The 26,598-nt window shown below is 42.3% G+C and overlaps 2 protein-coding genes across 3 annotated transcripts; one reads left to right on the forward strand and one right to left on the reverse strand.

Annotated features, from left to right (window-relative positions):
- Positions 1 to 4,106: 4,106 nt before the first annotated feature.
- Positions 4,107 to 12,364, reverse strand: LOC308114745 (2-iminobutanoate/2-iminopropanoate deaminase-like). 2 transcript variants are annotated; one of them, XR_013935636.1, is made up of 7 exons: positions 11,531 to 12,364; positions 9,333 to 9,438; positions 8,917 to 8,971; positions 8,766 to 8,834; positions 7,280 to 7,335; positions 5,118 to 6,149; positions 4,107 to 4,128 (listed from the first exon to the last, which is right to left on the reverse strand). XR_013935636.1 is itself a non-coding variant. In XM_080471868.1 (6 exons), the coding sequence occupies exons 1-6, from the start codon at positions 11,593 to 11,595 to the stop codon at positions 6,093 to 6,095; spliced, it is 408 nt and encodes a 135-aa protein (XP_080327994.1). In that variant the 5' UTR covers positions 11,596 to 12,364; the 3' UTR covers positions 4,107 to 6,092. The 2 variants fall into 2 exon arrangements, 1 of the variants encoding a protein (XP_080327994.1); XM_080471868.1 differs by having other exon boundaries at positions 4,107 to 6,149.
- Positions 11,940 to 26,532, forward strand: pop1 (POP1 homolog, ribonuclease P/MRP subunit). The gene is made up of 16 exons (XM_080471867.1): positions 11,940 to 12,070; positions 12,197 to 12,326; positions 13,061 to 13,156; positions 16,513 to 16,688; positions 16,783 to 17,043; positions 17,131 to 17,218; positions 17,309 to 17,487; positions 17,566 to 17,840; positions 17,915 to 18,008; positions 18,079 to 18,181; positions 18,269 to 18,388; positions 19,669 to 19,790; positions 19,923 to 20,114; positions 21,180 to 21,334; positions 22,095 to 22,319; positions 25,413 to 26,532. Exons 2-16 carry the CDS (start codon positions 12,200 to 12,202, stop codon positions 26,044 to 26,046), a joined length of 2,847 nt encoding a protein of 948 aa, XP_080327993.1. The 5' UTR covers positions 11,940 to 12,070; positions 12,197 to 12,199; the 3' UTR covers positions 26,047 to 26,532.
- Positions 26,533 to 26,598: the final 66 nt, after the last annotated feature.

The raw sequence follows: 26,598 nt of genomic DNA on the forward strand, positions 1-26,598 counted from the left end.
TAATCTGTTACTGGGGGGGGTTAATCTGATAACAATGTTGCATGTCGGGTTCTGAGGCTCAGAAAGCAAGCCAAAACAAAAACTGAGCTCAACATTAGGAGTAGGCTGAAGTGAGTTCAAAGCCAGCTCCAGGCGGAGGACACTCCAGGAGCTTGGGTCCCAACAGATGGACATCTCAGAAGTCAGATGGTGAATGGTACTTCCACTGAAGTTGGTCTGTGCTGGGAGACTCCGGGGCTGGGTTGCTGGCTGAGGTGGAGGTGCTGACAGGTTGATGGCAGACGGCCAGAGCTGGAGTGGCGGGGAGAATTGGGATCACTGACTGACAAGTAGGATCTTCTGACTGCGGACGGAGAGGAATCGGATCAGAAGGAAGCACAAAAGACCAAAACACAAAGCTCAACCACCGACTGTCGGAGTGCTACGGACCAGCACCAGGTGAAGTCAGGGGCCCAGTTAAGTAGTGTGGGTCCTCATCAGTAGGATTGACTCCACATGGCACCACAGGTGAACAGAATCAGGTCATTATCCAGCCACTGTCTCTCTCCTGCCAACAGCTCCTGACACTCCCACCTGGAAAAGACTGAGGGAGAGAAGAAGAGGTCCAAACAGAGCAACAGTGCCCCATGTGGCAGCTGTGGTGCAGAGCGTGACATACAAGTTTTTTTTTATTTTATTATATTTTATTTCTATATATAAAAACAAGTGTTAGTTAGCAGGATTATATTTTTAAATCTAAATAGATCCATAACAGTAAAATCCACAGTGCAAAAGCACTGCCACATCAAATTAATGAGACACATCGCAGAGACACACATTCATCACAGGATTATAAACATCAACTTCACATCTATAAATGAGCTCAACATCACTGTCTAGGTCCCGAACATAAAGAAAGATGTGGAGGTAAGAAGACAAAGGAAAATATCTACAGAAACAAACCCAGTGAGCTAAAGCTAACATGCATGCTAACAACTCAATAACCTGCACTGGAGCAAAAGAAGGCTTTGCTCTCAAACTTGTTTAATTTTAGCCCTTCTGCTTGAGGATTTATTGACTTAAACGTCTTTCTACCTTTCTCTTTCTACCTTTCTCTCTCTCTCTCTCTCTTTCACAGTACAGTTGTTGGTGATCTGAAGCCTCCTGCCTCGATCAGTCTGCAGCAGTTGAATGGAGAGCCCCTACTCGAACCCGTTTCTGTATATCTACCCCCTAACCGAACCAGGGTCTGAATCCCTAACTCAATTACTGTCTGTCCTATACTCTTATCTCCTCTATCCTCCAAACGGAATAGCCGCCAACTCTGAGTCTGGTTCATCAAAGGTTTCTTCCTGTTAGAGGGAGATTTTGCTTTCCACCGTCGCTCACGCTTGCTCATTAGGATTTGTTGGGTTTCTCTGTGTATAAAGCATCTAGAAATGACTGTGTTGTGTTTGACGCTATATAAATAAAGTTGAATTACATCGAATTTAACCTTACACAAAGTGACATATGTATCTGCTAGTGGACTGTTGTTTCAGCACCATGGACAGTTATGTTTACTTTGTGAACGTTTCAGAGACAGATACTGCAAAGCGATATTAATCTACACACTCATTACTTTAAAGATTCACAATAAGTGAGATGAAGGGATTAAAAAAAGGAGAATAAATAAGGTAAGAGCTTTATGAAGATAAAGGTAATAAAATAAGTAATGTCTATTGTTTATTTGAAACGCTGTGCAAATAAAAACGTTTCAAGTCCTGATTTAAAAGAAGAGTGTGTGTGAGCAGTCCTCGGTGTCTAGGACGTTTGTTCCATCGGTGAAGAGCCTAGGAAATAAAAGCTTCTGGGAAATGATTCTGGGAACACTTAGCACAACTCTTCCTGAGGACTTCATGGGTCTGGAGGTTTCATATTGTACTCGTAAATCTGAGATGTATTTGGGCCGGAAACCATTCAAAGCTTTATAGACCAGAAGTCAGATTTTGTTATAAGTCACACTAGTTTTCTTTCAGACATTTTTTATTCAAGATGTCATGTTTTAAAAGTACTACATTCTCTGATACTAATCAGCAATTTATAAATTTTTTTCATTTTATTAACTTCCCTTGTTTTGAATGAGTGATGAAACCAGCAAATTGAGAAAACAACGTGGCTGAGGCTGTCAGATCCTTTCATTGTGAGGGAACGGTGCTTGTTCAGTGGTTTGTCACGGACTTTTACGTCTTGTAGCCACAGTACATTGAGTGAACTTATTGAACTTACGTACTGAATAGCACGGAATTTCACATATATAGTACTTTTACACTGCGTAAGCAGTCCCCAAAGCACTCTGCACAGTTAATGACATTATATAAATAATTGGACTCACTTATATAGCACCTTTTCGCTGACAACAGCCCCAAAGCGCTTTACATAGCTCATCACATTCACCCATTCCCACACCATTGGAGGCTGCAGCCGTGCAAGGCACTGTCACTCCAATGGGGGGCAGTTCGGGGTTCAGTGTCTTGCCCAAGGACACTTTGGCATGTAGGCAGGCAGAGATGGCAGAGATGGGAATCGACCGCTCTACCAACCGAGCTATGCCGTCCGCAACATTCACCCATTCACACACTAACGAAGGCAGCTGCCATGCCGGGCCCTCGGTCCACCCATTGGGAGCAGTGTGGGGTTCAGGATCTTGCTCAAGGACACTTCGACAGGTGGAGATGGGAATAAAACCTTCCAATTGGAACTTTCTGCAATACTTTCGTTCTGCATTCCTGAGCGATCTGACTATTGTGTTGTTGTGATGGGGTGGCATAGGGAAGAAAAAGAAAATAATGGAAAACATGTCTGAATGTTAATTTTGTGTAATCCAAAATGAAAAAGATCTTGGAAAAGAAAAGAACATTTAACCGAGCTGCCTCAAGCAGGTTAACATTCTGAGGAAGCATAAGCTTAAGAAAAAGTTTATGCTTCTTATAAAGAAGTCGAAGCATCTTATTCCACTTATGCATCTTGTAGATAGTACAGTCAAAATGTTTGAGTACTTTAAAGCTCAAAGTGACTACACTTTCCCATAATCTGTTTTCATTGACTGAATCCTGAATAATTGGCTTAATATTCACCATCAAACAAGAAGTGAACAGTAAAATTCCTCAACATGGTCCTCAAACTTTACCCATTGCATTAGAGTCCAGCTGTGATCACGGCCATATGACGACAGCAACCATCGGCCATAGCGCCACCTGCTGGAAACAGGAATTGGTGTGTATATGCTCTGATCTGTCTCAAGCTTTACACGTGGCATTAGAGTCCACATTTAATCCCCGCTATATGGTGATAACAACCTTCGCACATATCGCCACCTGCTGGGAACAGGAAGTGGGGTCTCATAACCTGTCCATACTCCAACTCCCAAAATTCACATTTCATTAGATCAGTGATTCTCAACTGGTTGGTGTGACTCAAAAGTGGGTCACGGGCCGGTTCTGGGTGGGTCACGGGCAGCTGGTCAAAAATAAATAACTGTATTTACTGTTTAACTGTATTTATCGTATAGATAGATGGATAGATGGATAGATGGATAGATGGATAGATAGACGGGACCATTATCTTCTCCACCAGCTCTACCTCTACCCCTGTCACTCGTGCTCTTTCTCTCATTCTTATCCTCCCTCTTGCTCTTTCTCTCTCTGCAACGTTGCTGTAAAAAAACAAGGCTCTCACCTATGATCTTTTCACAGTGCTTCATTCCTGATTGATGTGGTAACAATTAACCATTAAACAACTGAACTAACCAACTGAGGTTTTTGGCCAGGTGGCACATATATTTTCCATTTAGCTCATGAAGTGTCATTTTAAATGTCAATTTTTGAAATGTGACTTTATGTCAGATTGTTGTGTCTCGGGCAGAGGAAAGTGTTTGGTGCATTTAAAAAGTTCCATTTTGAATTACAAAATGTGTGTAAAGCAGTTTCAAGTTTTGGAGACTTGAAAAAAGGTTTTGCTCTGTGTGTGTCAGTTTAAATATACAGGTACATCTCAAAAAATTGGAATATCAGGAAAATGTTCAATATTTGTTGTCACTCATTTCAGACAGTCAAACCCAAATATGATATAGGCTCATGACACAGAGTGAAATATTTCAAGCCTTTATTTCTTGAAATGTTGAGGATTATGGCTTACAGATAATGAAAACCCAAAATTCAGGGTCTTGGAAAATTTGAATATTGTGGAAAAGTTCAGCTTTGGAAAGTCATGGTGTCACCCCCTAATCAGCTAGTTAACTCAAAACACCTGCAAAGGTTTCCTGAGCCTTTAAATGGTCTCAGTCTGGGTCAGTAGGCCACACAATCATGGGGAAGACTGCTGACTGGACAGATGTCCAGAAGACAGTCATTGACACCGTCCACAAGGAGGGTCTGCCACAAAAGGTCCTTGCTAAAGAAGCTGCTTGTTCACAGAGTGCTTGATCCAATCATGTTCAGAGAAAGTTGAGTGGAAGGAAAAGAATCCACGTTGCTTGAAGTCCAGTGTGAAGTTTCCTCAGTCTGTGATGATTTGTGCTGCCATGTCATCTGCTGCTGTCGCTCCACTGTGTTTTCTGAAGTCCACAGTCAACGCAGCCATCGAGCAGGAAACTTTAGAGCACTTCATGCTTCCTTCTGCTGACAAGCTTTATGGAGATGCTGAGTTCATTTTCCAGCAGGACTTGGTACCTGCCCACACTGCCAAAGGTACCAGAAGCTGCTTCAATGACCCTGGTGTTACTGTGCTGGATTGGCCAGCAGACTGGCCTGAGCTGAACCCCAGAGAGAATCTCTGTTCTATTGTCAAGAGGAAGGTGAGAGACACCAGACTAACAATGCAGATGACCTGAAGGGTGCGATCAAAGCAACCTGGGCTTCTATTACGCCCGAGCAGTGCCACAGGTTGATGGCTTCCATGCCACGCCGCTAAGACGCTGTAATTCATGCAAAAGGAGCCCAAGCAAGTATTGAGTGCATAGAAATGAACATACTTTTCAGAAGCCCTACATTTTTGTTTAAAATATCCTTGTTATGTAATATTCAAATTTTTTGAGACACTGAATTTTGGGTTTTCACTATCTTTTAAGCCATAATCATCAACATTTCAAGAAAAAAAGCTTGAATTATTTCACTCTGTGTCATGAGCCTATATCATATTTGGGTTTGACTTTCTGAAATGAGTGACAACAAATATTGAACATTTTCATGATATTGTAATTTTTTGAGATGTACCTGCATGTGCTATGCATGTCAATGTGTGTTAACAATTTGAAAAAACTGTGATGACCATGGGAAAATGTGCGTCCCAGGGTGAGCCCAGTTGAGAACCCCTGCATTAGATGTCATATATATGCCGACTGACATTCTCTGTCAGAGTCCCTCAAGAGCGAGGACCCATTCAAGGCTGCTTGCAGCTTCAACTATAAATGTAACTACGGGATGTGGGAAGATGAGAAGTCGAAGAGGCGTGTATACGTGTGTGTGTGTAACTAAACAGTAATGACCAGCTCATGTTAACGCTTATGAAAGAAAAACTGTTAAAATATCTAATGATTTATGACTGTTGCGTGGATCATCCTTCCATAAAGACATCCACTGATGTAGGTGCAGCTTTTGAACAATACAGAGTTTCAGACACTTTGCAGCAAAGGTGTCCAAACTCTGGTCTGTCCTGAATTGGCCCGAAGGAAATTATAATATCATACGAAACTTCACTGTATTGTACTTTGAGCTTTGCAATAAAACGAGGCTAATTTAAAACTAAATGTTCCTGATGATTACCATAAATGACCAAACCAAAACCGGCGAGGGCAGAAACATTCACCTCGACTGTGTGTCTCTGCCCATTTTTCTGTGTTTGGGCCTTTTGTGGAAAAAGTCTGGACATTCCTGCTTTACAGCTGCTGTAAGACAATTGTGAGCCGAGGGAACTGAAAACCTTGCGTTGTCTTCTTAGAGAACAAAGTCCAACATGTTCCGAAGACTATGAATCATCTACTGGTCCTCAAAATATGAAACAAAACATTGTTATATAAGTTCTGGCTTGATGGACAAAAGAGGACAATGATTGTATTAGTGTGACATCTGTATTGGTTAAGCGTTAGTCAGAGGGCCCAAAACAGCAACTGCTTCAATCTCGACGAGTCCACCCTGAAAAGAGAGAAAGACCACCAGCTTAGTGAGGGTAACGTGCTTCCTGTTGCTGAGTTCAAACCAAGGTGCTATTTGCTGGGTGGGATAGAAGCCACCCCTTCTTCTGTGCTCTACAAATTCTTCTTCAGCTAATCATTTTCTACTGTAGAGGAATGATAATCTCTGTCCCCTGCTTACAGATTAAAGCCATTTCACCATCAAACCAGATAAAACACATCAAATAAATGCATTTTAAATGTCCCATATTACACACTTTCTCCACATTTTTACATCGTCATCAGAGGTCCAACAACATTGTGTTCAAAGTGTATTTGTGTAAGTGTGCAAATCAGTGCTGCCAGATTGCTTTCCAGTACAATTGCGCTAATGTTTACGGTGGATTTCCCAGAAGGAGGGGCTCCTGAAGAAATTCAGACTGCGGCTGCAGCAGGACATTTCAGATTGATTAGTTAAAAAATATTGTGTGTCTGAATACATTACTTAGGTTGTTCGTACGTGTTTATGTGGTTACTACCAAGTAGCTGACGCTCGCTCCTGCTAACTGTGAGGATAACTTGAGGAATTTATTCAGTATATCAGTAATCTTTGGAAGTGTTTATCTATGTGTGTGAGCATGAAAGGGAGTATCCACTACCAGAGGGAGTGGTTATTTCACTGCATGACATCATGAAGGGAAAATCACAGAATCTCTTGCTTGTATGAGCAACTATTGGCAAAAAGTGGATCAAGTGAGGGAGATGACACTTTCTCCACTTCTGGGGCCCCGTACTCAGGCTGGGGGGACACATATTACTGTTAGCAAAACCATTAGAAAGTCAATTTTGCATAATATGGAACCTTTAAAATGTAACTAAAGCAAAGCGTCAACCTTTCACACATTGAGACTGAAAGTCACTAAGTTGGTTCTACACTCACTCTGTGTATATTCAATTTATTAAAGAATCTCGACCTGCAAAGCTTTGTGTTTTAATGAAATTAGTAGTTTTACACTCTATTTGTGGCTGTTTTATCTGTTTCCCTCACAGTTGTCAGAAATATCTACATTTTTGCTTTGATTAAAACTGTCACTCTGGCGTGAACCTTCACTGAATCATGGAAAAGCGCAAACATCTTTGAGAAGAACTCACTCTGGGAAGCGCAGCAACCTGATAGGCAGCTCTGGCTGGGTAGTTGGTGCTGAAAACTGCAGACAACACAAACATTACATGCATCAGACAGATCCGTGTTGGTCATGACAGTGAGCTGTAAAGTACCACAGGACAAACATCCACAGAGCCCCTGGGACCGTTTTCAACCTGCTCTTCACCTTTTCTTGACACGTTAAACATTTCCTCAGGGTGAACTGTTGCTGCTCAAGTAAGGTAACAAAAACAATGTCATATGAAAGCACATTAAATAAACCCAGAGAACAATAATGGAATTAATTGGTTAAATTACTAAGTTGATATATTGTCTTAAAAAGTGTTTTAAATTCTAAGTGTAGGCTGAATATTTCATTACTCTACTAATGGGAAATAGCCTCAAACCACATAGATCTCAATACACAATAAAGTTTCTTTCTGAATACAACTACAGGGTTTTATAGAAATTACTACTATTTAAAACCCTCCTGGTCCAGTGGGGGAGCAACACTCTTCCATAGTCACATTCACGAAAAATAATAATTTTCATTTATGTAGTTGCAACTTTCACGGGACTTTTGGGTTTTACATGGAGGATTATTGTGCAATAAGAATTTTTCCCCATTACAATATAACAATTTCACTTCTAAAAATGGATAATATAACAGTCGAATTAACTTCCAATGTGATTATGTTAGCCGAGCATGTGTCAGCATGCGTCTACAGGTGAAACTTTATGTCGTCAGTTAAACTATCGGGATTCTGTAACATTACTGTGTGGGAAATGCTGTTTTAGGCAGTTTGGAGTTAATCTTTTTTTCTTTCAAAAAGTCAGAGCTAAAACTAACAAATTACTGTTTAACCTACAAAATGCATTTGCTGTTGGGTTGTAAATGAGCTCCTCCAGACATGTCACAGTCACTTTTTGGATCCAATGTATAGTCAAAACAAAAGTGAATGTCATTTTGCCCTTTGTGTTACAATGAAATGAAATATGATTAAACAGTTGGATTTCCTGATGTGCATCTGTCCTGGAACTGTATTAATCCTGATCATGATTCAATATGAACCTGCTGCCATCAGAGGGTTAGAGACCACCAGAGGCCAGCAGAGACCACAGGGGCAGTCAAAGCTCTGCAGGTAAACTGGACAACCCTCTGCCCGTGGACAGTAAGAGGGAAATGTTTTGCAACTGTTGTGCCTGATATAATTATTTAGGTTAAAAATACACACGCAAATGCATCAGAACATGTTCCATGTCTGGACCCAGTCTTTTTAATTAGTCACATCATTAAAGAGGATTTCTACAAAGACAGAATCATTCATTCAATGCGTTTATGTTTTCCAGAAGCTCGACAGAAAATGTGTGAAGTATGATTTATTTATATTCTTTACTTTTTGGCAGAATGCAAGGTGCTGCACTGTGCTGACATCTAGTGGCGAACTTTGGATTGCAAGAGAAAGCTCAACTCATAAAGTGAGTGCTACTCACACTGCTTGTACACATCGTTGACGCTGGTGAAGTCGTTCATGTCGGCTAAGAGCACCGTGGTTTTGACAACTGAGAGAAATGACACAGAAATGATTTTAGTCCACATTGAGGAGCGACAATATTCACGTGCATAATTGAAAGATTCCCTCACCATTTTCATAGGCGCAGCCAGCAGCTTTCAGGATTTCACCCATATTCACAAGAGCCTGAAGGAAGAGTCAATGTACAGTGAGGAGTGCGAGAAATTGTTAAATCTTAAGCTGTGGACGTTTTACTGTGTAAAGCACTTTGTGTTGCACTCTTTAATTAATCAACCTATCAACCATTAATTTTCTCTTATCTCTTAACCTAACTGGAACAGCAGAACGTCTCCTCCTCTGAGCCTGGCTTTGCAGGTTTCTTCCTTTTCAAAGGGACTTTTTCCTTTCAACCATCTCCTCTGCTCGCTCATGTGAGATTGTTGCATTGTTGTCAGTTAAAGTGAAATGAGTTGACTGTGTTGTATTCGGCGTTACAGGAACAAATTTGAATTAAATTGACGGCTGCCAGTGGTTTTGGGGGTTTCACCTGTTTGGTTTGAGCCTGAACGCCACCTTCCACCAGCTGTCCGCTGACAGGATCCATCCCGAGTTGTCCCGATATGTACATGGTCCGATCCACCAGCACCGCCTGACTGAAGGACACACACACATCAACAGGTAAAAAAAATAGGCTAAAATCACAAGTGTACTTGTACTTGTATTTGATTTTGGCTGTTCCTGAATTAGAATTATTCATAGTCATTGCTTTTCTTGATTTGGGGTCGAGTAATCTGCAATTATAATGTAATTTTAAAAAGGTTGAGACACTGTGCACGACTGAAATATGAACAAATTTTAATAACAAAAGGAGGACTGCTCCTACACAGGAGTGCTGCGGTGTTTGTTATTTGACTGCATCCAAGGATATATTTAGCTTTTTTTTATAGCATCAATGGAACTCTAATGGGAGACCTTTTTTCACTGTTATACATAATAGGCTCTCATTGAGTTTATAAAGACTGAGCAGACTGTTTGGTTTTCTGTATAAACGTATATTCTGTATATACGTATCCCTGAGTCATTGTATGTTAAGGTTTTCACTCATGAGATAAATTCACTCAGGTCTACCACATTGCGACTTGTGATGGCAAACTGCTGTGAAACGGAGCAGCTGAACAGACCCCTCACCCCGAGGAATAAATAGAGATCAGCTTCAAAGATAGAAATGGGCTCTCTCTCGTTAAAAGAAACAACAGTAAAAAGCTATAACACAGACTCTCTCAGATAAAACAATGTTTGCCAATCTGCAAAGAAAAAAAGTCTAAACATCACAGGTGTACATACAATTGTTCTACTGTTTAAAAATTGTGAAGGATTAACCTATATTGTGATGTACAGCTTGTAGTATTATGAAAGGAGTCATAAAAAACATCTCTGTTTATGAGGGACAAAGACAAAGAGGGACCATCCAGCTTGGTCAAAAGCACACTTCTCTGATGGTATAGGGTTTTTAGTGCTCATGATGAGGCCAGCTTACACATCTATATACTGAATTTAACGCTGATAAGTAGGTGGAAGTTTCAACACTATGCAATACTATTGCAGTATGAAAACACAATGCAGCAGCTGGTGAACTGGCCAGCCTCTAGTCCACATATTCCTCCCATAGAAAACAATATAAATGGGGAAACGCCAGTAAAAAAACACCCAGAACTTGCATATCACTGCTTCTGGGATTGTGGGATTGTGTTTCAACATTAAAACATCATTCTAACCTTTTTAGAGGAGGGGTTGTAATTTCTTCTCTCTTATTGTTACACATATTGTGGTTTGAGTCCATGTGGACTATTTGTAATGGTACAAATCATGCCCACAGGTATACAGACATGATGAGCACTACTGCAGCACAAAATACTGCAAATTTACTGTCAGCATGATCTCGACATTCACACAAGAATGTCAATATGTTTTTTCACGTATTTCAACTTTACAACCATACATGGTGGCAACAAGCCAGACGCCAGAAGCAGAAAAGCACAAAATAATGATGCAGATGTGATTAAAACAGTTTGATATGGTTAGATTCGAGTCCATGAAGAGAAATCCCTAAAAAAATAAAGATTAGTCACATTTAAATGATGATACTTAAGTAAAGTGTGCTCCCCTAGTGAACACAACGAAACGAAAAGGCAGATGAATTAAAAAACTTTTAAGATTAAGTTTAAAAAAAAAAAAAAAAAAGAAAGACTGAATGGAAATAATACAATTTGAGTGGCGGGCTCTTTAAAGGTGGACATGGTGTTGCATCAACAAAGTGTAGATCTCTTGTAGACATTTTTATAAATAGAAATACAGAACGTAACGTATACAAAACAACAATGGCTTCAACGACAAATACAAAGTAGAATTTGAAGATCCTGCGAGATCACGTCAATAGAAAACTGTTTTCATGGTTTACTGATTACATTTTCATTCAACCCTTCAGTAATAGTTTGCAGGGTTTCGGGGGGAAATCCGACATGAATGCACTTTGCTCCACAACCTACCTCTCCGGAGCCAATGGAAACTCAACACATCTGTGTGAACACAGTAAACACGAACAAAGCAGTTCTTTATTTGCATTCTTCACACAACATTGACTTGCTGTAGCCATGTGGCCTCAGTGTTATTCAGACTTGTGTCAGCTGTTAACCAGCTGAAATTTTTAGATTTAATCTGAAGCTTCAACCTCTGAAATCTGCTCACCTGTATGGCCCGATGGCAGCAGGAGCCTTGGCCGTACTGATGATCTTCCTGACGAGTGCAGACATTTCTTTGATTATCTAACAAACAGAGAGAACGAAATGAGCTGTTGCACTGCTGTCTAACAAACTGGAAAGAGAAGCGAGTTACTGCACAGTCCGCAGCAGGGAGAAGGTGAAAGACGACTTTACCGTAAATATGAGTAAAGATGCGCAATGGGTTATTTTATATACCATGGAAGAACACGTAAAGATACATACCTTTGTTCTAATACAAATATATGAGAATTACTTTAGAAATAAACCTGAAAAAACTGATAGAATAAAGAGAAACTTTTTCGATCATCGATGCATTTTTGGCTGTTGCGTGTTTACACCACGTTTGTCATGACAACCCGGAAGCAAACAAGTATCTGGCAGCACGACCATGAGGAAGCGTGAGGACGCCACACATGGAGGCTAATGGTGAGCTAACGGCGAAAGTATAGGACGGACACGTTTAAACAGAAGTTTCTGACACACGCCGTCATTGGTGAATCCTAAGGTGAGAATTCAATCATTAATTATCGTGGCCATGTGTATTTTCTTTCTGCAACAGGGAGCTCTTTTCCCCCCTCCGGCTCGTGTTAGCTGTGAGGAAAGACTCAGGCTTGTCGTCCTGTTTCCACAGAAAATGTCTGCGGCTAAAGTGAAGATGCGGGAGAAGAAGCTGAGAAACCAGCCGACCAGTGTGCAGTATGCACCGGCCTCTCTGACCGCCGAGAGCAGCTCCCACAACGGAGGGGACACGCCGAGAACCAGTACGATGACTAGGCTCTCTGTGTGTGTGTGTGTGTGTGTGTGTGTGTGTGTGTGTGTGTGTGTGTGTGTGTGTGTGTGTGTGTGTGTGTGTGTGTGTGTGTGTGTGTGTGTGTGTGTGTGTGTGTGTGTGTGTGTGTGTGTGTGTGTGTGTGTGTGTGCGCGCGTGTGCGTGTGCGTGTGTGTGTGTGGACTGAACTGAACTTCAAAGGTCGCTATGGCACTTTGCTTTGTAAACAGGTAAACAGAAGGCTGGATTTTCTCTGTTAAAAGAAAACAAATATTTGGTTCAAAATGAAAGGATTGAAAAGTGAGTAAAATTGTCATTTGGTAGCCACTTGAGACTTATAAAGTAAATTCCAAGATCAAACGTGTACATACACCAGATAGTACAAGCAACCCAAAATACCACTAGTCTACAATAATGTCAGTATTTGTAGTAGTCACTTCTCATCCCACTTTCACACTTATTGTTCTTACTCTTGCAAACCTTTCTTTGCAAACACAAGTCAAATATCTGAACCAAAAAAAAAAAAATGATGAGCCATTTTTGAGGAATTGTTGGGTTCAGTTCAGAAATAACCAGCATCGTGTTTCATTTGTACTGTAAAGCTCACAGACATTTCCCCTGGACATCAGCTGCTTTTGCTGACTTTGCATGCACGTGACTGTGTGTGGCCCTGAAATGATAACAGTTTTTCCAATAAAGCTTCATCTCTTGTGCATCCCTCTACAGGAAACCCAAACAAACCCCCCCACCAAAGCGGATGGGTGCGTGGTCATCGTAGAGATGGTGGAGGCTACTCCAAAGAGATGCCGAAGCACATCACCGGTAAAGACGTCGTCCTGTCGGAAACACACACTTTGCTGCCTCCAACATTTGTCTGTTCATCGACAGAAGCAGTTTGCATTCAAAAGAGGAAAAGCAGGTCTTCCCTTGACGTGTCCTCAGTCCGTCACAATGCGTACATTAAGGGGTACATGGACAGCTTGAGATTTTCTTTTCCTGACCATGTCAGACACGGTCACACTGCTTGTCATCACAGTGGGATGTTTACAACCAATAGCAAGGCAGCAGAAAATGACGTTGCCATCCAAGTGACATCAGCTTTAGATTCTGTAAAGAGGTTAAATGATGTTTCATTCTCAGTCTACTTCTACACTGTATAAGTGTTTCCCCACATCAATTAAATTCTCAGAGCCACAGCTCCATTCTCTTTCAGCTTAATTTCCTTGAAGACTGTTTGTAAAAGGGTTAATGTCAAAGATAATGTTGATTCAGTGAAGTGCACATTTCGTAGCTAAATCTACTGTCCCACCCAAGTTCTTGATATGATTTGAACTGCTGGGATTGCCTTAAAACTTCCACGACAAGTGTTAAACCCTGTACTACTGTTGATCTGCATGTACAAAAAGCTTATTTTTTTCTTATACATAGTGGGGTTTTCCAGAAAGGAGGTTCAACAATCGCTTAGTCACTTCCTGAACTCTGAGGCCATGTTTACACATTCCCAGTTCAAAAAAAACCCAAAAACAAATATTTCCCTTTCTACATTTTAAAAAATATCTTAATTTACATTCAGCTCGTTCAGAGCTGCTATGAGCATGTCAAACCTGTAGGGGGCAGTGTAACAAGAAGCATGAAGCCATGATAGCCAATCAGAATCCTGGAAAAAAAGCAGGACTTCCCGAATTGTGACGTAAATATCCGCCGACCCGCCTTTAGATGCAAACAGAGACTCAAGGTACGTCCGAATTGTCCGTCCTATCTCCTTATCTATCAACTTTTCCTGAACCCCGGAAGTGTTTTGTGTGGCGGTCATGATAAGGACTGTCTGAATTCTCAATAAGCAAAGGAAAGGAGGCTCGTTGCTTCCTTTAGAACCTCCTTTAGCTTAGGAACCACTGATGCATCCTTTAGCAAAGGAGACGAGCTCATGCTGCCCCACAATCCCTTGCGGCGACAACATTTAAAGGGACAACACTCAACCGAGCGTTCAGGGAAACTCGCATTGTCGGAAAAAAGGGAGCAGATCATGTAAGTTACCAAAGCAATAATCTTCCTTGAACAACTTTAAATCATCTAAACCCCAAATGCGTTTTTGTAGTAAATTTTCAGAAACTTGTAGTTCTTTGCCCACCATGGAGGACGTCACTAACTTGCTCCGCCGTCGCATTATTATGACGTCACTAAGTGAAAGTGCCGTCCGACTGCCACACCACCGTGATCACCTTTCACTAACTCCTTTAGGAAGCCTCCTAACACCTTTCCTTAACACCGTGACGTCATCCACGGGGTTAAGGTAAAGTCCTTGGTAAGGAGATCGGAGGGACAATTCGGACGTACCCACAGATTTTATCCAGATCTCAACTGTGGCCCGAGTTTTCAGGAATCATCGTTTGTGGTGAGTTGTAGCTGCGTTTATGTGTAAATGCGCGGCCCAAACGCAAAGAAATATAGTTTTTTTCAGATTCCCAGGTACGTGTAAACGTGGCCTGAGTCCACTGACCCTGAGGAGGGACATTCAGAGTTTCCGGTTCCAGAACAGCAGATCTGAATTAGTTCAATCAACTCTCAGTATGTGAGTTAAGCGCGCGCACAACCACAATAAAAAGCCATCATCAATGGAGCCCCGATACCACGAGTCACCATGGCAACAGACCGAAAACGGAGCTATTTTGTCGGAAAAGTCCCGGCGCTGCAGCAGCGGAGGAGAGAGACGACTGGGAGAAACTTGCTGCATGAAACAACACATGAGTTTGAACACATTACTCCATTTACTCAACATTTAACTTAAGATTGTAGTATACAGTTAGAAATAATAAATCGGTGTAAAATCTGAATTTCATTTAGGTGCACTCCAGCAGGAGAAAGGCAACTTGGAAGCAGCTAAACATTAAATATAAAAACATCTTTCAGGATGAAAAGGCTTATATGTAGATATGCTCTGATTGTACCTCATTTTGATTTTATTTCAGTATTTAAATTGATGTAGCCTTTTAAATTAAAAAAAATATCTATTCAAGTAGTAATTTAAACCAGTAAGAAAATGTTGTTTGAACTCGTCCTCTGTTAATATCCTACTGAGTAGAGTAACAGTTTTTAGACATTTTTATTGAAGTGGAGTCATTTAAAATGTGACGATGTGGACAGCAACACTCAATAAATTAATAAAATACTACACACACACACACACACAGGCATTTCTTTCTTTCTTTTTCTTTTTTTAAACAGTTTTATTGTTTTTTAGATTTGACAAATAAACAAAAGAACAAAGTTGTACATCATGCCATTGTATTACTTTGCAAAAAGAGAAAGGAAAAAGAAAAAACAAACACAACCCCCCGCCCTCCCTCAAAAATAACCCAAAACTAAGAGTATATGAATTGTTTAAATAAATTTGCAGTTGAGAGGGTAAATAAAGAAACACAGCCACCATAATATGTCAATACAAGTAAAGATCCAGCTTCTTTATTTATACTAAATAATGGACAATTAATTTCTAGTAGCTGCTTCAGGTGGGAGGAGACGGGTGATACTCGGGGTTTCCTCTACAAAACCTGCCAGCCTGTTACCATGGTGACTTAATTCAGCTCTCTTCCTTAAACGAAAAACTCAGTTTCCCCCATTTCAGGGATAAAACATGCTCTGAGTTTTCACAAAGTGATTCATATTCAGGTGGAAGAATCTCTTCATGAAGTTTCAGTGCTCTTACATGGACTCCGTTTGTTGATCAGTCATTGGTCAGCAGTTCTACAGTAAGAAGGCATCACTCTATCTGAAGAATTAAGGCGTTTCCATACATGAAGGAAACACTAGTCAATCCAAAACTCAAATAAGATCAGCGAAAAGGTGAACATGTCAAATGTTTTTTCTGTCTTTGATTCGATCTTGGCGTCTCCAGAAGCGTCTTAACCTGAGTGTTTACATTTTACAAATACTCTGATCCAAACTGATGCACATGTTCGAAGAGTACATCCAATAATTTAGCCTGAACAGAGACTTCTCTCTCTTCACTGGAACTTCAATGCAAACAAAATTAGCCTTTATATTATTGGTAGTGTCGATGGCTTTGAATGCCGTTTGAGTCTTTTACACTTGCTGCTTCTGCATGTTAAAGCCTTTACTTTCAGCTTAATGAGGTGTGAATTTCACTCTGGCTAACCCTCCCATCTGTCCCTGCCCAGCCGGAGCTTTCGCCAGAGCCAGGGCCGCAGAGGTGGGCGCCATGCTGAAGGCCGTCACCAAGACAACGGGCAGCAGCCACGTTTTCGGAGCTCTCCCCAAACACATGAGGAGGCGGGCGATGAGCCACAACACCAGGCGGCTTCCGCACAGGCTGAGAGACCTGGCCAACAGAATGGTAACGTTTAGTTTGTCCTTTGTGACACGTGATCAGCCTCAGTGATGGTCTCTGGTGTGTTCACTGACACTTCCTCTGTCCTCCGTCCTCCCAGCGGGAGAAGAGCCTCCAGGCCGGCACGAAGAGGAAGAAGGAACAGGCCAAGAGGAAAAGCCGCAAAGCCCGGCGGCGGCATGGCAACCTGCTGCTGGAGTTCAACCGCCGCCAGCGGAAGAACATTTGGCTGGAGACGCACATTTGGCACGCCAAGCGCTTCCACATGGTGAAGAAGTGGGGCTACTGCCTTGGGGACCGACCCACATACAAATGCTACCGGCCATGCTACCGAGCCATGAGCAGCCACTGCCTCCTGCAGGTGAGGTCGCACAGGGCACCAGGGTGGTTGGTGCTTTATAGGCTGGAAAATCAGCCCCGCCTAACCTCCGTGGCTCTGTTTACTCAGGATCTCTCTTATTACTGCTGCATCGAGCTCCAGGGGGAGGAGGACAAACTGCTGGCTGCTCTGTCACAGCTGAACAGCAAGGAAGCCGGTGAGAACAAACAAGTCTGTTTATCCTCGCCAACTGTTTGTATTGAATCACAACACAAGTGAGAGTTTCAGATGTTATTTGTTGTGGTAGGTCCTACGTTTGCTGCGGCTGTGTGTCTGTCAGGCTGCAGACAGGGCAGTGTCATGGTGTACAGAGCAGGGCAGTACCCTTCACAGCCGCTAGGCACCGTCACCTTCCTCTGGAGGCCCCGTACACCAGGCTCGGCCCACAGGCAGCTCTGGATCTGGGCTCATCCCATGCTCAAGCAGGTGTAGTAACACGCTTGCAAATAGTTTTGCGGTTGAGGATTTAAAGAGGTCTACTAAAGGTTGTTCTCCTCCGTACAGGACCTGCTCCCTGAGTTAAAGGTTGTGTGTCAGTGCTTTGAGGCTGTGGTGCCTCCAGTTGTACCAGTGGTCACACCTGCAGTGGTCCAGCCCGCTGTAGAACCAGAGCTGAAACCTGAAATCGCTCCAGAAGCCAAGCCCATACCCGGGACCAAGAGAAAGCAAAGCTGTAAGAACACCAGCGGGCCTCCTGCCAAGAAGATCCTGGGAGATGGAACAAGATCACCTTCCACACCTGTAACCTGGAAGTCCGGCTCAACTGGAATCGTTTTAAAGTCAGTTTCTTTCCACCCACTTTGATTCTGACACAGTTTTAGCAAAATGATTAATGTTTTTGTTTCTGCTGCAGCGACCTCTCGATGGAGATGGTACGGTATCGTCTGATTGGACCGCAGTCCCACTCAGTGCTGGCGGAGACCTTGGAAGCAGCTCCAGGCTGTGATGTAAGGACTGCATTGTTTGCATGTGATTTCAGTCATTACGAGTCGAGCTGAATGTATTAATTCCTTTCAGAATAAATCGCAGGGATCTCCTCTGTGGTGGCCTCAACTCTGCATGGATGAAGGCAAACTGAACCTGCACCAACAACAAACTGAAGTCTTCCACCTACTCAAAGGTTTGTTCCCTCGCTTGTTTGTCTCCTCTGTGACGTAAAGTTAATTTTTTTAATGTTTGTGTAACCTTGTGTGTCTTTCCCGTGCAGGCATCTATTCCAGCGCTGAGCTCCCTGCTGGCACAGTGCTGGGTCTCACCGTGGAGGACCCCAGGCTGACTTTACCCAGAAAGAAGGTTAAAGCTTTGCCCTGTGTACAGCAGACGCAAGGTAAACTCTGACCTGCCACGTGACAAAACAAAAAGTGAAACAGGACAGAATAGGACTGTTGTTTGTGGCCATGAGGTTGTTTGAGTGAGTGTACATCTGGTCCTGTGCTCCGGGGGGCCTCTGCCTGGCCATGCAGATGTTCCAGGTTCGAATCCTGGCAGGACCCTGCACTCCGAACACACTCAGTGACCCACAACAGCTGCTTATGTGAGGAGGAGTTTACCACACCTGTTTATTATTCCATCAGTGAAAATCATCAATCAGATGGAGCGATTGTGTGATTTTATGTAAAAGTACTAGGAAAATAAGATTTCTTTTTTTTTTAAAAAGGAGCCTCTTTTCGAATCAGATATGAACAAATGTTAAATATTAGTTTCTTTGCTGTTTTGATCAGTCATAAAAATCGTTCTGGCTATTTTCCAACCTCTGAAACCAAAGTATTCAGTGCAGTCCTCAATCACAGGCTCATATAAACGACACAATCCATAAAACAATATCCTATCGTCCCGACCAGCTTCGCACTCCAAATCACAAAGATTTGGTCTATGTTGTGTTTGTTCAGGTCAGTAAGGTTCACTATCAGCACATTTTGATTGGAAAAGATGCAAAGATCTTTAACTTTAATAAAATGGACAATTCAATAAATAAGGTTGAAATGACAATGAATTGTTTAAACTTTTACATATTTCAGTGATTGGTCTATTATTTCCATTAGATGCTCTGACTTTACTGCTTCACTATTAGAGGCAAGACGCTGAGCTTCATGGCGCTCCAGCTTAATTATTTACCTTCAAGCCTGCAAGGTAAATTTTAGAAGGATCAAAGTCCATCTTTAATATCATTTTCAGTCCATCTTCAGGCCTGCATGTGTAAGTGAGGATAAAAAGTGTCCGTGCCAAAGCTATCTGATGGTTTTGTTCAGTAAGCTTGTTTTTGACCCCAGAACAAGTCAACATGTAATGTTCTTCACATTTCATGAGTTATATTTAAAGTGGGTTTGATCTTTCTTACCTTCCTTGATGGAGAACCTAATCTGGTTTATTAATCTCAAATGTCTATTTACACACCAGTTACTATAGAAAATGGACACAAACTATTTTAAAGACTATTTGAAAGCATTAAACTCTATCTTACCTCAATCACAAGTAGTATTGAAGACATCGACACTACGGAGTGTCAAACATGTCACTGTCTGCTCACTTGATGGGGGTTATGATCCAGAGGTGGAGAACTTGATGCTGCTCATACAGGAGCATGTTGTGTCTCCGTTTCCTCTCCAGAGGTGGACAACGAGAGGAGGAAGGAGCTGGTGTTGCGAGGAGTTCCGGAGCACTGCTGTCAGAGCTTCTTGTGGGAACGTTCGGTCCGAGACAACGTCACCGAGAACAAAATGTCTGAGCAGGTAGCGTTTATCTTTGTTCTTGACGCAAATGTTACACAACAGTGGTTTCATTGGGCTTGTAGTAAAGGTGTTGGCATTCTTAAAATACTTCTTTGTATCTAAAATCATGCGTTGATAAACTTGTGCCTGCAGGAGTTGAACCGTTTGAGAAGTGAGGTCCTTGTGCCCGGCTCCAGACTGAGCCCTACTCCTCTGCAGGGCCGAGTCCCCGTCCTCCTGGTCCACCAGCCCGGCAAGCAGGTGGGCCAGGAGATGAGCTGCTGGGGTGCTGGATGGGACCTGCTGCTTCCTAAAGGCTGGGGCATGGCCTTCTGGATCCCTCTGGTAGGTACAACCGCACCAGCAGTGCTCACACAAAGCTGGGAGCTTTTGTCTTGTTTTGCTTTTCTAATTTGTTGCATTCGGGTGAAAAATTGATTGAAAGACCAAGCAGCTTCATTTCTTAGTGCATTCTAATCAGTTTTTTTTTTTTAACTCTGTATTGAAGTATTGTTAGGTTCCCCTTCCAAAATTAAAATCATTGTTTTCCACTGCTGTTTGATAAGCGTTATTTATTTTCTTAAAACAGAACAAGTCACCTCAGGTACAGAGTAGGTTGGTGATTACAAGCAGTTACATGTTCAATGTTGTCTTTTAGAAGCTTTTAAATGCTTCTCATTGGTTGTGACGTGGCATGACAATCAGTACTGCTCAACATCCCACCCCTCGTGTCCCGTGGTTAGTTTCTGCGTGTGTATTCAGAAACAAAACGGCAGTAATGTGTGATAGCGATTGTTAATTTTAATCACTTCAGAGCCGTGGTTACTTAATAATTGTTCAAAAGCAGAAAATTGTATGTATCCATGTCGTGGCTTAGAGGTTAAAGAAGCAAGCCTGTGTCCATAATGTCAAAATCCTGGGAAGTGTATGATAAGAGATGATACACTTTTCTTTTTGACAGGCTAAAGACAAAGATGAATCTGAGATTCCACCAGTTTTCATCCGCTGCTTACATATTCCATTTATTATAAATGCCTAAACTTAGTCGTTTTGTGAAATAAATGAATTAAATGTGGACTCCTCTGTTTTAAGACATTAAAAACATGTTATACCTGTTATAGTCAAGAAAGGTTGTGACTCGTGAATCTTACCCCTCACAATTCAGTGGAGGTTTTTACCATTTTGTAATTTCTAATGCAGAAATACTTCTGTGGGTTTTTTTTGTATTGGAGCAGAGATGCTGCAGTTTGTCTTGAAGATATTTTTCACTATTCGCTTTGCCGCATCCACATTTTGCTACAGATGCATGTTCAGATCAGTGCTGTGAAAATGTTAAATGTACCTTGAAATTGAAATTCAGGCTGTATGCCTTCAAGTTTGTCTCTTAAAGTCTTTTATTTTGCCCTCCAGGTGTACAGAGGGGTTCGTGTTGGTGGGCTGAACATGAGCCTGAAACACTCTCAGAATAAAGCCGCTCCCCACTTCCCCCACGATTACCCCGACTGCCCCGCAGGCGCCCGCTTCCAGGAGGAGCAGGAGGCCGCGCTCTTGGACAAGTTTACAAGGTCAGCTGAAGGGAGGGATGACTAACCATTACTCTGTATGCATGTTTGTGATTAGTATTATCAGAAACATGAGAGGAAGTATCCTCATCAGGAACACATTGTGCTGCCAAGACTTTTATCTCATAATACTATTTTGGCTTTTATCTGCAACGGCTGCGATGCAAGAACGTTGAGCAAGTATGAGAGGTCGCAGATAGAAATCTTAAGATGCTACCCGGAGTCCAACATCTCTCCTCTTTTTGTTTTTCTAATAAATTTTAATCTAACTGTTACCAACCCTGAATTCCCCCCCCGGTGGGGAATTGTGTTGAGTTTTCCAGCCCGGCCTCCTACACTCAAGGTCAAAACTTCAGTGTGGGTTTGTATCGAGAGTAGAAGGAAGCCAATGTGAAAAGGGACAACAAAATAGACATTTTCTATTAACAATCCTGATGGTAGGAGTTTTCTGTTGGATGAACACAGTGTAAGGTGACGTGAGACAATACTGGAGCTAGAAATGCTTTGTCATGGTGTTGTTGTGTAATTATCTGTAAAGACTACGTTGAATGATCTCCAGCTGCCTGTAAATTAGAGGCTCTGATGGAAAGAAGCCCTCCAAACTCTTCACACTAATTTCCATGAAGCGGCTCTTTCCCACCGTGCAGACGAGATGTTAATGATGCTGGTATAGTCCATCATTCAGCGGTGGTCGCGTCTTCCAGAAACTGGCAGTTTAACCCCTCAGTTTGACAGTGGAATGACCTTCCCACCTCCACTGCAGGCATCCGCCCGCCAAGAGGACCAATTATATCAAAAATGGGTGTCTGGCTCCTTTCCGTTGCCCGTGGCAACAGCTGGCAGAGGAGTGGGAGCTCCTCGCCAGAGGAGGAGGTGGAGAGGAGCGGGAAGGAGACAGCCAGACAGCACAACCTGAAGCCACGATGGAGGTGGAGAAGACGTCACAGCTGGACGTATCGAAGCCTCCGAGCCGCTTCACCGTGCTGAGGTAAAGTTCAGTGTCACGTAAGATATGAGGAGAGAAAAAAATTACAGTGAATGTTTCTCATACTTGTTTATAAAGCATGAAACAGCTTTGTTAAAATCTCCACTTTGTGGTTTATGAGTAACGAAAGGTGGAACCGGTATTTGAAAACTGTTATAATAGGAAATAGACATTACGAAGGCCACCAGTTCCACAACAATACAGAATTTCTCAAATCACTTCAAATATATTTCAAACATTGAACAATATAAAATATGAAGAAAATGCACATTTTGCACTTTATAGGACATAAAACTGTGTCTCTCCTAATGCTGTGACAACAGGATGTCTGTAGCAACCAATAGTGTAATGTTAATAATGTTCATTCATTCATTTTCTTCCGCTTATCCGTTTCCCGGTCGCGGGGGTGACAGTCTGAGCACCGTCACCCAGATCACAATGCACCAATTAAGAACCTTCCTGCAGGTGGTGAGCCCACGGGAATATGTTAATAATGTAATACCTGATAATGTCAATGTAGTAACTTACCAATGATGTCAAAAAATTAATATGAACTAGGCATGCTATAGAATATTTCAGCTGTTCAAAGTGTTGAGATTCTTCTGTAAGAGGAACGATGAAGAAACTCAATGAGAGGAATATAGTAAGACTAAAGTTAAACTCCTAAAGAATTCTTCTCGAAAGAAAAAGTTCAACCTATCAACTATATAACACGGCGGAGGCACCATCACGCTGTGGGGCTGCTTTGCCCCGGTAACCAGAGGCACTCAACGTGTCGGAGCAACGATGAACCTTGATGATTATCAGGAAGAGAAACGTTGTCCAAGATCTCAAACGTGGGTTTGGAGTGAAACTGTTTGATCTTTGACACAAAGAGACAAACCTGACATCCGGCGAGTCTGATGAATGAATCCAACTGTAAACACTTAGAAGGGAGAAAATCTGCCACCACATCCAGTAAACCCAGAACGGCTTGAATCGCAGTGTAACCTTGTGTCAGGAAGCCGTAACAGATGAGAGCAAGAAGCTTTTCATTGGCAACGAGATGATTAAAAGTTACATCAGAGCTTCTGATCCTACTGTAGGTAGCAATGGAGGAGGCAGGATACAGTCTGTTATAGTTATAGTATGTTAGTTTCTCACAAAAAGAAATCGTATTTCTTTATTCAGTAACCTTAGAAGTGTTTTTGAAACCATTGGGAATTCCAGGTTGGTCCACTTGCATTTATTTCTGAAGAAATATTAAATTTTAATGTAAAAAATATGTGCAGTCCACCTACAGTTAGTATGTACACACAAAGTTATTTAAATTATTTCTTTTGCTTTTTTGGTAACATCTACCTAACATGTTCGGTTGTATATAAGGAATTTGTTTAAATTAAAAAAAAAAAAAAAATCTACATGAGCACAGAGCTGCAATCTTAACAAATCCCATGATTTCAAAACAAGTTCATGAAGAAATTTTTGTTTGCCTTGCTAAACATGGCGTGCTTTTTGTGTACGTGTAACAAAAGAGTGGAAAAGTCTGTATTCGAGTATACACTACAGATATTTGTGTGAAAAAAGAAAAGTGCAGGATTTGTGACGTAGTCGAGTGCAGAAGTAAAATCAACTGGTGAGGGTGGGTAGTACATGTTCACGCACATATTTGAACTGTTAGAACTTTAATACTGCCAGAGTGAATACAACCACCGGAAGCTTTAGCAACGACAGATTCAGGCCCCGTTTACACGACCAGTCAAGTGAAAATGCAGAAATGGCTAAAATGCTCAAAACTATGTAGATTTCATGTTGGGCCACTAGTGGGTGCTGTTGGTTGTTATTGTAATCGAACCTTACACATGTGCAGAGAACAATATGCTGTAAAGATTAACAATGGGAGTACACGGACATTCATGTGGACAGACGATAAAGTTGGATGATTATTATGCAGACGGTCAACTTCAAAACCCCGAAGTCCCGGGAGAATACGGACTGGGAGTCGGGACACTCTGGAGGAAACATTGTTATTGCCCATTTACTTGGAATGAGCAGAATAACTATTTACTACGGTCACGGCGCGCACGTGCAGTTTTCCCGTTTTCACCGGGACAAAGTCGGAACGTTTTCAAAAGGTTGTGTTTTCAGCGGCTCGTGGTGTAAACGGAGGACAAAACCCCCCAAAAGTTTTCACTTGAAAACGTTGTGTCGACGGAGCCTCAATCCCAATCATTGGTTTAAGTCGGGATCAAAGTTATTCTCTAAATTAAAACTACTGGCTGGTCTTCTTTTTTTTAATTTTTATTATTATTATTATATGAATTACAATTAAAGAGTTTTTCAAGGCATTCTGCAGCTTCAGTTAATCTTTTCACTGTGACCAATTTGTCCTCAAAGGTTAAAACAAGCTGGTTAAATGAAGGAGATGGTACAGATATTCAAATGTTGGGAAGAAAGGTTAAAAAAAAACAAAATGCTTTTAATACTGATGCCCCCCCAAAAATCTACTTAAGAATGTGTATGTTGTTACTTGCCTCCTCTTCTATAAATGGGAGTTTTTTCCATTCTCTCCTCATGCTGGCTTTTCTGTGAGAATAAACTTTCGTCATTATTAAAAAGTTTACCCCAAAGTCCTCAATTAATCTACATTTCCGAGTAATCGTTCTACCAGTCACTTCGAAGGGCTCTTGAGCGAAGTGTACACTTCCATCCTTCGATTCCCACTAACCTGGTGGGTCATTGAGATGCCAGCAGAGCGTCTGACAGGCTTGATGCTTCCCTTTCATCATAATGCCCCTGATGAGAATACCCAAAGTACACCCAGACTCAAATTGCTGCAATTCATCATGGAGATTAGTGGCGGGGCAGAGGAGCATCTATCTGCTCAAAGCCATCACACAAGCTTTGAGTAATGGATGACTTTATGAGGGGAAAAATTGGATTGCTTCACCGACCATTGGCAGCCTCTTTCTTTTCAGCATTAGGAATTAAAAATGTTCTCAAGGAAATTTAATGTCTCTCAGGACATTTAATGGGGCCAAAGAAAGTGCAACTTTTCCTTCCAGTGTTTCCCAGCTGGTCTAATCGGTGGATTGTTTTTGTTTTCCGCGTCTCCAGGAACAGGAAGGCTCTGAGGCTGCTCTCCGGTTGGTGCAGGCCCACCACATCCAGAGGTCAGAGGTTACGTCGGGTCGGGGAGGCGCCGCCTCTGCTCCGCTCGGCCGCCATGTCATTTCTCAGCACGCACCCGATGAGTCTGGTGTGGGTGCGTCTCTCGCTGCCGTCAAAGGGCAAACCGGAGCTCCACGCCATGGTGTGTGCGCCAACCGCCGAGGACCTGAAGCTGCTGGGCAAAGGCCAAGTAGGCAGCGGCCCGCAGGAGCCGCCGCACAGAGACCACTTCAAACACCGAATCAAGAAGAAGAAGAAGAAGAAGGACCCCAAAAAATCGTCATCTGAAGAGTCAGACGTTCCAGACGAATCATCCGAGTCCTCGTCTGCCCTGGTCTTTGGGCTGTGGCCGGACCCCCTGCCCAGCGTGGCCTCGCACTGCGCCCGGGTGGGTCTGGGCTGGGTCACTCAGGGGGACTTCTCCCTGTCTGCGGGCTGCGGGGAGGCCCTGGGCTTCGTCAGCGCGGCCGGCCTGGTGGATACTCTCCTGAGCCAGCCGGCCGAGCACAGAGGGACGCTGCTGCTGCGTAACGCCACCTCGCTGCACTACCGCTTCGCAAAGGTCAACATAGAAGTGTGATCGGAGCATCCCAGCATGTGCAAACCCTTAAAGAGGCACTTCGATCCAAGCAATAAAATGTCTTGATGCTTCATTTGCTGAGCGACCAACTGTAACTGTGTGCCTTGTTAAAATAAAACAAGACACCCGACTACATAACCTGGATGCATTCAAGAGGGAAATTTGAGTAAAGCACATGACAGACGGCCTCATTGTTTCTGCGGAATACAGTTATTCCTGTGTTATGATTTGTTTTCACGGCAATGCCTTTTGTCAGACGAATGAAAGCCTTGGTTTTGTTTTAAGACATTTTGTAAACTTGTTTTCCAAAAGAAACTAATTTATGATCTATTTTTTACGACTTTGCTGAGACTGTATGTTCTTGGCTTTTTGCTTTTCACTAGCAAGTCATATTAGAAGTTCTGGGCTGCAGAAATATTTGAGTTCAAGAGTTTTTGAGGTGTTTTAGTTTGAACACAAGATAATAAAATCCCTGTTCCACACTTCAGCGTTTGTCTGTGACCATGCCCGCCCGATCAATAGCACTCTTCAGTTTAACCTAAACTCTTAAGT

The sequence above is a fragment of the Lipophrys pholis genome (genome assembly GCF_963383615.2).
Source record: "Lipophrys pholis genome assembly, chromosome: 9".
NCBI classification, from domain to species: domain Eukaryota; kingdom Metazoa; phylum Chordata; class Actinopteri; order Blenniiformes; family Blenniidae; genus Lipophrys; species Lipophrys pholis.